This window comes from Salmo trutta, chromosome 4 (assembly GCF_901001165.1).
Source record: "Salmo trutta chromosome 4, fSalTru1.1, whole genome shotgun sequence".
Classification (NCBI taxonomy): domain Eukaryota; kingdom Metazoa; phylum Chordata; class Actinopteri; order Salmoniformes; family Salmonidae; genus Salmo; species Salmo trutta.
In genome coordinates, this window is record NC_042960.1 from 23,397,958 (window position 1) to 23,409,714 (window position 11,757).

At 41.8% G+C, this 11,757-nt stretch overlaps 2 protein-coding genes across 3 annotated transcripts; both read left to right on the forward strand.

Moving 5' to 3' along the window:
* The first annotated feature begins 847 nt into the window (after positions 1-847).
* Positions 848-3,819, forward strand: LOC115192092 (prolactin-2-like). Of its 2 annotated transcripts, XM_029750216.1 has the most exons (5): positions 848-892; positions 985-1,092; positions 2,167-2,271; positions 2,353-2,985; positions 3,159-3,819. In XM_029750216.1, the coding sequence occupies exons 4-5, from the start codon at positions 2,749-2,751 to the stop codon at positions 3,327-3,329; spliced, it is 408 nt and encodes a 135-aa protein (XP_029606076.1). In that variant the 5' UTR covers positions 848-892; positions 985-1,092; positions 2,167-2,271; positions 2,353-2,748; the 3' UTR covers positions 3,330-3,819. The 2 variants fall into 2 exon arrangements, with proteins under 2 accessions (XP_029606076.1, XP_029606077.1); XM_029750217.1 differs by lacking the exons at positions 848-892; positions 985-1,092 and adding an exon at positions 1,968-1,996.
* Positions 3,820-4,050: 231 nt separating this feature from the next.
* LOC115192091 (dual specificity protein phosphatase 3) lies at positions 4,051-11,017 on the forward strand. Its single transcript, XM_029750215.1, has 3 exons — positions 4,051-4,346; positions 9,112-9,344; positions 9,868-11,017. The coding sequence occupies exons 1-3, from the start codon at positions 4,225-4,227 to the stop codon at positions 10,074-10,076; spliced, it is 564 nt and encodes a 187-aa protein (XP_029606075.1). The 5' UTR covers positions 4,051-4,224; the 3' UTR covers positions 10,077-11,017.
* The last annotated feature ends 740 nt before the right edge of the window (positions 11,018-11,757 follow it).

Sequence of the window (11,757 nt, forward strand, 5' to 3'; positions counted from 1 at the left end):
AGGAGCCCGCCCCTCCCCAAGAAGTCGCTAGAGCGTAATGAGCCAAGTAAACCCTCCCCTAACCCGGGCCAATTGTGCGCCACCCTATACAGTAAGACTCCCGGTCACGGCCGGTTGTGACACAGCTTGGGATCAAACCTGGGTCTGTAGTGACGCCTCATACACTGCGATGCAGTGCTTTAGACCGCTACGCCACTCGAGAAGCCCATTGAAAGTGGATTAAGTGAGAGAGAATGGTACAGTGTAATAATGGTATGATAAGAAAGATGGTCATTTAGCAAATGCTGTGAACATTGGTCACAGTGGCCAAACTAAAAGGAAGAAAGAGCCAACAGCACACTAACAACACTATCAAATAAATTTCTAACAACAGGAAAAAGACAAGACATGGTATTCGCTCAAATCTGGGAATAACACATGACAGTTAAAGAGGCTGTACAGAATTTTTGACAGAAACGATTAGTAACTAAACTTCCATAGTGTACTGTAGATCCCACCTTGTAGGACGAAATAAATGATTTCATTCAAAAATCATATTAATGGAATCTAATTGCCATTCAACCACCCCCCAGCGCCCCTCTCTTTTTTCCGACAGCTTTTGTCCACCTCACTATCTCACCTTAAGAAATACCATGGGTATTGATGAGTACATACCTAAGGGACAGACACCCCAAATGTTTCTCATTAGTGATCAGGAGAAAACTAGTTCTGAACAAGTCACAAGTCACCAGACTTATGTATTCACAAATGAAAAAGACAAGGGCACTATATAAGGGGGACGAGAAGGAACGACAGCCAAAAAGCAGGAGAGGAAGGACAAGAAGATAAGGAGAGAAGAGAAAAGAAAGAAAGATGGCTCGCCGATCCCAGGGTACCAAACTCCACTTAGCAGGTGAGATGAAACGTGTGTGTTTAGTCCATGTGTGAGAGTTTTTGATGGAGGCAAGTTGACTAAAGCCAAACCTCTCTCTCTCTCACCTCTAGTTCTGTGTCTAGTTGTGTCATGCCATTGGCCTTAGTGACCTAATGGAGAGAGCTTCCCAGCGATCAGACAAGCTTCACTCACTCAGCACTTCCCTCAACAAGGACCTGGTCAGTAACAACCATCCCAGGTAGCACATTTGGTTGCTTGGAAGTTGTGGGAACGTATGTTTTTGGTTTCACATTGTTTGTGGGAACGAAACTGGTAAAACTGAGCGTTTTTTTTAAATGTTCTGAGAACAGAAGTGAAAATGTTGCCTGTTCTGGGAATGTTTATCTTTAGAATATTTTCCTCTGGTTTATTGAACGTTTTCCTCTGAGGTTTTATTAAAGCTCTAAGAACGGAAATTCTATGTTATTTGGAGGTTTTTGAATAACTTCCTTAGCTTTCACTGAATATTTCAATAACACTTTCAGATTATTTTGGGTAAACTTTTTTGAACTCTAAGCACAGATGGGACACATGGAAATGCATTTCCTTTGGCATTCATCATGCAACATTTTTTATTTATTTATTTGACACGGTATCAGTGCGGTTCAAACCTATAACCTTCCGTCCTCTATCCATGGAATTAGTCCACTGCGCCACCAGGATGGAGCTAATATGCCATGTTTTTTTTGTTTTTTTTACACATACTAAGCTGTTCATTTTTGTCTATTCAAACAGAGTCCATTTCTAAAGGAAACAAGCACTCATTAAGATCAGGTGTGGCCAATTAGTGCATGCAGCCAACCCACCTGAACATTATTTTAAATAGAACCATGAGGAAACCTGTAGGAAACGTTATGCTGAAGAACTGAAATTAACATTCTCTGAACTATTTGAGAATATTCTCAATGCCAAACCAGTTGAAGAATGATAGAACAAAACATTTTATTAAATGTAACCATGTTGGAACTTTTAGGAAACGTTCTGTTCCATAAATGTGCTGAGAATGTTCCAAAGCCAAACAACTATCCTGCACCATTCCCAGAAAGTTGTAGGAAGGTTAATAACCATAGGACAACCATGCACGTGAGTCTGTGTGCGTATGTGTATCTGTGTGTATACCTGGTCTGTTTGTGTTCAAGATGTATGTATTGTTTGTTAAATGAATATGTTCAGAGTATTATGTGTCAGAGTATGTTCAACTTGAGTTAACCTTATTTTAACCACTTTTGTGCTGTTCCACCTCTCTCTCTCAGGACTCTCACTTCCCACCAATGGGACGAGTGATGATGCCACGTCCGTCTATGTGTCACACCTCACTCCAGACACCCAAGGACAAGGAGCAAGCGCTCAGAGTATCGGTCAGTAAAGCTCTGTGCTCTCCTCACTCATCTCTTTCATCTCACTATTAGTTATAAACTCTCCCCCTTCTCTTTTCCCAGTCTACCTGCGTGAGCACTTCATTGATCAAATCTACAGCCCTGTCCTGCAACAACCTCTAGCCCTTAGGCACAGATCTGAGAGGATTGGAGAGCTGTGTGCAATATGCATCCAGCAGTCTTAGATTAGTGGAGTCTTGGAGATGAAGGAAAGAAGACAAGGAGAGGAAGCCCCCTAACTCAGATGTACCCTTCCTCTCCTCTCTCTCTGGGTTTGTCTCCTCCCTGTGGTATATATACACGTTAGTATTTTCCCCGTTCTAAAAAAGCAGTGCATTTAACAACCTGCACAAGGCCTTCCTTGACTAAACCCCCAATCCCTACTCCCCTTTTGTCAAGCCTGATTTGGACCTTTGGGTTGGAGCATTGCACTCAGTAAAACTGCAGGAGCATTCTACAATGTTCAGGATCGATCAACCTTTCCTTCATGACATTATCCATTGTGTTCCTCAGGAGAATGAGCTGATCTCCCTGGCTCGCTCCCTCCTGCTGGCCTGGAATGATCCCCTGCTGCTGCTCTCCTCTGAGGCGCCCACTCTGTCACACCCCTCCAATGGTGACATCAGCAGTAAGATCAGGGAACTGCAGGACTACTCCAAGAGCCTGGGAGACGGACTAGACATGCTGGTCAACAAGGTGGGTGACTGATGCTGTTTATCTGTGTGTGTTTTCATGTGAATCATTCCAAACTGTACATGTACTAGTGGTTTTAGTTCAGCAATTGAACACTGTGTGCAAGGTGACAACCTTTTTTCACTCTCTTCTGCTTTTAAAAAAATGTCTCCCTTTCTCTCTCTCTCTCCTCCCAGTACATTTCTTCAATCCCCTTCAAGGGTGGAGACCTCGGCAATGACAAGACCTCCCGCCTCATCAACTTCCACTTCCTTATGTCCTGCTTCCGCAGGGACTCCCACAAAATCGACAGTTTCCTCAAGGTCCTTAGATGCCGGGCTACCAAAATGCGACCAGAAACATGTTAGGAGAAAATATCAGCCATTTTGGTTCGGGATTGTTCTATTTTCAAACTGATACAGACAAAGCCAAAATGGGGTAGCCGTTTGAAGGAGAATTCAGGGGATTGGTTTGTTAAGTTTGATTTTGTGACATTACGACTAATGCTCTCTGACATCTACATTACCTTTAGACTATTCATAGACTATACATTATATTCAACACCTGTCATCTGACCCACATTTTACCAGTGTAACATACACTCAAGAGGTTTATGTTCTGTAATGTATTTCATCAACAATATTCAACCTAATATTGGCACTTATAATCATTGAATAATCATCTTCAATGATTTATATAGATAACACAAAGCATCCCTCCAAGTCATTCTTAATAGATAGAGGGCTATGTTGATAGTTGACCAATGACCATCATGATAACATTTGCACATTAGAAAACAATTTCTCAAGTCACTTATAGAACTTCCTTTATACTATACACAATGTACTGTTTCACTAAATACCAAATAAAATCTTTATTGCATTATAAAACATGAATTCTTGCAGTCCAACCAGAACTGTAGATCACTTTAAAATGTGAAACCGGGTTCAAACCTTCTGCAGGCACTGTGTGTGTACTCAATTACATTGTTATTACTGTACGGTAACATATTGTAGGTACTGTGTGTATATATATATATATGAGAGAGGGCCGTGCGCAAGAAGGCTTTCAAAACACATAGACCCTCAGAGGCTCTCTCCGTGAGAGAGCAATGCAACAGCCGGGTGAAAACCTGACTCCTCTCCTGGTCGCTCTGTAAACTGACACCTGCTCGACATATTTAACAGCTCTGATCTAGTCAAGAAGGGGATGAAGCAAAATCAGAGCGCAACCAAGCAGCCTACCGTGTCAGCGTGAGTTGACATGTCAGACTATGAAGTGTCAGTGCAGCAGCTCAATGATCTGTGTGCCAACGGTGACGGTTACTACAGCATGCCAACACACCATGTCGACGAAGTGTTCCCCAGGATATATGTTGGAAATGCGTGAGTTTCATTTTCTTGAGTTAATGTGTCAAGGAAATGTTCATTCTAAACTTTATAGACAGGTATAAGGCTATTCGATCAACTTTGGTCTTGGCAACACTTATCTGAAGCTAAATATGAGGTAGCAGTATTATGATATTAAAACGGAGTATAGCCTAAGTGCATCCACTGAGTCATATACACTGATTGTACAAAACATTAGGAACACCTGCTCTTTCCATGACATAGCCTTCACCTGGATTAACCTGGTCAGTCTATGATCCCTTATTGATGTCACTTGTTAAATCCCCAAATAATGATTTTTAAGCCTTGAGACAATTGAGACATTGATTGTGTATGTGTGCCATTCAGAGGGTGAATGGGCAAGACAAAAGATTGAAGTACCTTTGAACGGGTTATGGTAGTAGGTGCCAGGCGCACCGGTTTGTGTGTCAAGAACTGCAATGCTGCTGGGTTTTTCACGCTTGACAGTTTCCCGTGTGTATCGAGAATGGTCCACCACCCAAATGACACACCCAAATGACATACTGTATAGCCAACTTGACACCACAGTGGGAAGCATTGGAGTAAACATGGGTCAGCATCCCTGTGGAACACTTTCGACACCTTGCCCCAACGAATTGAGGCTGTTCTGAGGGCAAAAGGTGGAGCAACTCAATATTAGAAAGGTGTTCCTAATGTTTTGTACACTCAGTGTAGTTACATCTGATAGCCAATAAGGACTACAGCAGCCTATGTTGTGAAAATAACTTGTTTTCATTTTATTTGTTTGCTTTTATCATCCTGATTTTTAAATTAAACATTTATTGACAAAAGCCATACTGAAACAAAACTGATTATGTAACAGTATAGCTTCCGTCCCTCTCCTCGCCCCTACCTGGGCTCGAATCAGGGACCCTCTGCACACATCGACAACAGCCACCCTCGAAGCATCGATACCCATCGCTCCACAAAAGCCACGGCCCTTGCAGAGCAAGGGGAACAACTACTTCAAGGTCTCAAAGCGAGTGATGTCCCCGATTGAAACGTTATTAACGTTATCACCGGCAACAATGTCGCCTATGGGCGCAAACCCATCGTCACTGGACCAGACAGTACTGGAAAAAAGTGCTCTTCACTGACGAGTCGCAGTTTTGTCTCACCAGGGGTGATGGTCGGATTCGCGTTTATCGTTGAAGGAATGAGCATTACACCGAGGCCTGTACTCTGGAGCAGGATCGATTTGGAGGTGGAGGGCCCGTCATGGTCTGGGGCAGTGTGTCACAGCATCATCGGACTGAGCTTGTTGTCATTGCAGGCAATCTCAACGCTGTGCATTACATGGAAGACATCCTCCTCCCTCATGTGGTACCCTTCCTGCAGGCTCACCCTGACATGACCCTCCAGCATGACAATGCCACCAGCCATAAGACTCGTTCTGTGCGTGATTTCAGGAATGTCAGTGTTTGCCATGGCCAGCGAAGAGCCCGGATCTCAATTCTATTGAGCACCTCTTGGACCTGTTGGATCGAAGGGTGAGGGCTAGGGCCATGCCCCCCAGAAATGTCCGGGAACTTGCAGGTGCCTTGGTGGAAGAGTGGGTAACATCTCACAGCAAGAACTGGCAAATCTGGTGCAGTCCATGAGGAGGAGATGCACTGCAGTACTTAATGCAGCTGGTGGCCACACCAGTATTGACAGTTTTTTTTATTTTGACCCCCCTTTGTTCAGGGACACATTATTCCATTTCTGTTAGTCACGTCTGTAGAACTTGTTCAGTTTATGTCTCAGTTGTTGAATCTTATGTTCATACAAATATTTAAACATGTTAAGTTTGCTGAAAATAAATGCAGTTGACAGTGAGAGAACGTTTCTTTTTTTGCTGAGTTTAGAAATGGCAAATTCAACAATGAGTGGTTTGGAAGAAATCAGTGGCTAACTGCAAACTAGCCTGCTGAGCAATCGCAAGCCTGCTTTTCAGTGGAGTGGGTGTGTGGTCCAAGTCAACCCAGACTTGGGTTGGGGGTATATAAGGGTCTCTTTTCCAAGCTTAAAAGGATAAACATTCAACATTGGCCATGCTATCAATCCAGCATGACTTCTGCCGCGTTCAAAACAACTGGAAACTCGGAACTTGGAAATCTAAGACTTCAGTGAGTTCAAGACAACTGGGAACTCTGGAAAAAAAGAAAACTCAGACTGGGAAAATACGTTTTGAACAGTCATCCAACTCGGAATTCCATGTCGGGAACTCTGGCCTCATTTTAGAGCTCTGACCTGAAGGTCAATTACATCATGATCTGACCTTGTTCCCCCCCCCAGAGTTCCTAGTTGTCTTGAAAGCACCATAAATCCAGAGAATGCCAGATTTTGATAACAAAATTTGATGACAAAATGTTCCCATGAAAGACCGTTGCGCCCACTTCCTGTTCAAGTGAGCCCAGCACAACAACGTGATCCAAAATGGTATTGTATGCTGCTGCATAAATTATGTAATATACCAGGGAGATATGTATACTGTAGTTAAGAAAGTAATACTAAGTGTATGTTGTGTAGTAAGCTGTTAGCTGTTGGTGGTGCACATGAAGCCTATAGCCTGTTCTAGAGAAATGTAATCATCAAATATTGTAAGAGCTTTCAATGTCTGCTTATATACCCCCTTTATTTGTCCTACGGTTCTGACTCGGTGTACAGGGAGAATACTGTAAGAACGGCCCATGTTCTGAATTCTGTCGCTGTACATTTCAAAAGTGCTGAACAAATAGTTATTAACAACATCCATCCTAGCTCGCTCATTAATGTCTTAATCAAAATTACGGACTGCCTCTTATCTGCTCGCCGTCCTCTTATGCCATAGTTTGTACATCTCAATTGTCAGTAGACACCACATTTGTCTAAGCAAGTTAGCCATATCAGCTATGTTTTTTTAAAGGCAGTAAATGAGGCTGAATTAACCAGACAAGGCTCCGCTGATAGCCAGGTGTAGCGGTGGTAAGGATTCACTCCATGTTGCTGAAAATAAATATTTTCTCTTGGGTCAGCTTTATGTAGGCCTTTGAGGGTTTGAGGGTACCGTTTGTCACCGTTATAGTGCAATTAATGTATTGTTTAGTGTTGTGTTGTGTATTGGCTTTGCTGGAATGCACCAAAATTCTTGGTGCATGCCCAACCAAGATTTACATGCTAAAATGGACACTGGTAATGGCACAGCTAATAACACACCCCTGTACAACGTTATACCACTACACATGTACAGTGCCTTAAGAAAGTATTCACACCACTGACATTTCCATATTTTGTGTTACAGCCTGATTTTTAAAAAATAGATTCAATTTTGATTTTTGGTCACTATCATTCCCACAATAACCCATAATATCAAAGAGGAATTATGTTTTTTGAAAAAAAGTATACAATTTAATAAAAAATGAAAAGCTGAAATAAGTAATCACATAATAAGTTGTATAGACTCACTCTGTGTGCAATAATATAGTGTTTAGCATGATTTTTGAAGGAGTACTTCATCTCTGTAACCCACACACAATTATCTGTAATGTTTCTCAGTCGGGGCAGTGAATTTCAAACACAGATTCAACCAAAAATACCAGGGAGATTTTCCAATACCTTGCAAAGAACATTGATGGTAGATGGGTAAAAAAAAAAAATCCCCTTGAGCAAGTATTAATTACACTTTGGATGGTGTATTAATACACCCAGTTACTAGAAAAATACAGGCGTCCTTCCTAACTCAGTTGCCGGGGAGGAAGGAAACTGCTCAGGGATTTCACCATGAGGCCAATGATAAAACAGTTACAGAGTTCAATGTCTGTGATAGTAGAAAACTGAAGATGCATCAACAACATTTTAGTCAGTCCACAATACTAACCTAATTGACAGAGTGAAAATAAGGAAGCCTGTACAGAATAGAAATATTCTAAAACATGCATCCTGTTTGCAAAAGGCACTAAAGTAATACTGCAAAAAATGTGACAAAGCAATTAACTTGAATACAAAGTGTTATGTTTGGGGCAAATCTAATAGAGCACATTACTGAGTACCACTCTCCATATTTTGAAGCATAGTGGTGGCCGCATCATGTTATGGGTATGCTTGTAATCATTAAGGAGTTTTTCAGAATAACAAGAAACGGAATGGAGCTAAGTATAGGCAAAATCCTAGAAGAAAAGCTGGTTCAGTTTGCTTTCCACCAGACACTGGGAGATTAATTCACCTTTCAGCAGGGTAATAACATAAAACACAAGGCCAAATCTTCACTGGACTTGCTTACCAAAAAGACAGTGGATGTTCCTGAGTGGGCAAATTTACTTGAAAATCTATAGTAAGACCTGAAAATGGTTGTCTAGCAATGATCAACAACCAATTTGACAGAGCTTGAAGCATTAAAAAAAAAGGGAAAATGTTGCACAATCCAGGTGTGGAAAGTTCTTAGAGACTTATCCAGAAAGACTCACAGCTGTAATGGTTGCCAAGGGTGATCTACAAAGTGTTGACTCAGGGGAGTGCATGCTTATGTAAATGAGATATTTCTGTATTTCATTTCAAATAAATTACCAAACATTTAGAAACATGTTTTCACTTTGTCATTATGGGATATTCTGTGTAGATGGGTGATTTTTTTTATTTAAGCCATTTTGAATTCAGGATGTAACAACAAAATGTGAAATAAGTCAAAGGGTATGAATACTTTCTGAAGGCATTGTATATGCCTGTATATAGTACCACTCTAGGTTTGTAATGGTTATGACACCTACAGCACTTTGTTTTTTAGTATTGTGGCCATGAACACGATGCGTCTGAAGAAGCTAGGCATCACCCACATTCTGAATGCAGCGGAAGGCAACTCCTTCATGCACGTCAACACCAACGCGGAGTTCTACGCTGGCACAGGCATCACATACCACGGCATGGGCGCCAGTGACACAGACCACTTTGACCTCAGCATCTACTTTGAGGAGGGGGCGAACTTCATCGAGAAGGCCTTGGCACACAAAGATGGGAAGGGTAAGATAAAACCTTTCTGAGACAAGGGAAAATGCACACCTGAGTTAGAGAGGTGCAGGCCGACGGAGCAAAACACTTAGAGCGATAGTTAGCCACCTCTTTTTCTTTTAAGGTAAAACAAAGATGGGAAGAGTAAGGTAACAGTTAATTGTTTTGGTGTGAGCCTCTGCATGAGATCAGTGGAATATAATACATTACAGTACATGACCTCATCGCGCTAAGATTATGAAAATGGGCTTTTGTGGTCTAATGGGATGACTCAGTTTCAACACAGTCACACCAGGGATGGATGCAGAGTCGACTTCAGAAGAATCAATACTATTTTAATAGATTTTTGCCATCGTGCATGTAGAAACTGGAAATTGAGTTGAATTCAAATACAGAATTGTCTCAATTTAGAAGTATTAAATGAAATACATTGACGCAACATTTTTCCCATTATTTTATGTAATATTTTATCCTTATTTGTTGCAATATTGTGTCCCGTTTTCTCTGACCTAAAACCCTTCTCCATGTCCCTCAGGTAAAGTGTACGTTCACTGCAGAGAGGGCTACAGTCGCTCCCCAACACTGGTCATCGCCTACCTGATGCTGCGCCACAGGATGGACATTCGGTCCGCCCTGTCCATGGTACGACAGAAGAGAGAGATCGGCCCTAACGACGGCTTCCTGCGCCAGCTGTGTCGCCTCAACGAAACACTGGCGGTCGAAGGAAAGTTCTGGAACCAATGATGGTTTTCTTTCCCCTGTACTCGTACCTTACAAGTATGTACAGATAAACACACACGTGAACGTGTGTAGGTATTCAGGACACCTGGAAAGTATGTACCTGTAAATGTACACAAATACACACATTCATTGACTGCCATTCTTGTCTTGTAGGCAAGCTCAAGCATGGCTTGTCCTTTGATTTATATTCAGAAAGGCACTGTATACAAGTGAAAGGGAATACCTAGTCAGTTGTACAACTGAATGCATTCAACTGAAATGTGTATTCTGCATTTAACCCAACCCCTGTGAATCAGGGAGGAACCCTCACACTCAGGAACAATGTTGCTACCATCCCTACAACTCCCCCTCCGTCTCTCCATCCAATTCTTTCCTTCCTTCACACTGCCAGTCTTTTCTAGCCTCTGTGCTGTGGAGCTTGCATCTACTCGTCAAGGTGATTTCTAGAGAACCATTGAATGGTTATGTTGTCAGGTTTACTTTTCCTCCTGTTCCATTTGAGTGTCTAAATAAGAAATAGTTCTCATTTTGCTGTAGCATGTTTTTTTTTTGCACATTTATGAGAAACTGTCATGGTTTACATATGGCCTACAGTCTTACTGAGATCATGCTATATTCTTACACACACACACACACACACACACACACGGCATGAGGACTAAACTAAGGCCCCTGACCAATCGTTTGTATGACATGCAGTCCTCCCAATCCCGTCTGTTCTATAATATTATTTCACATCTTCCCACTGCTGATAACACAGATCATGTGACACACCAAATTAATGATCTATCCAATTCACTGTATTCACTGTTTTTTACAGTCTACGATGTAAACACTGCCAGAATGTGAAGTATATTTGATTACTTTTTAGTTAATAGAGATTTATGTAGTATTGATATGGTTAACCTACAGTACCAGTCAAAAGTTTGGACTCACCTACTCATTCAAGGGTTTTTCTTTATTTTTTACTATTTTCTACATTGTAGAATAATAGTGAAGCATCAAAACTATGAAATAACAAATATGGAATCATGTAGTAACCAAAAAAGTGTTGAACAAATCTAAATATAGTTTATATTTGAGATTCTTCAAAGTAGCCACCCTTTGCCTTGATGACGGCTTTGCACACTCTTGGCATTCTCTCAATCAGCTTCACCTGGAATGCTTTTCCAACAGCCTTGAAGGAGTTCCCACATATGCTGAGCACTTGTTGGCTGCATTTTCTTCACTCTGCAGTCCAACTCATCCCAAACCATCTCAATTGGGTTGAGGTCAGGTGATTGTGGAGGCCCGGTCATCTGATGCAGCACTCCATCACTCTCCTTCTTGGTCAAATAGCTCTTACACAGCCTGGAGGTTTGTTGGGTCATTGTCCTGTAGAAAAACAAGTGATAGTCCCACTAAACACAAACCAGATGGGATGGCATATCGCTGCAGAATGCGGTGGTAGCCATGCTGGTTAAGTGTGCCTTGAATTGTAAATAAATCACTGACAGTGTCACACCTCCTCCTCCATGCTTCACGGTGGGAACCACACATACAGAGATCATCTGTTCACCTACTCTGCGTCCCACAAAGACACGGCAGTTGGAACCAAAAATCTAAAATTTGGACTCATCAGACCAAATGGGCAAATTTACACCAGTCTAATGTCCATTGCTAGTGTTTCTTGGCTCAAGCAAGT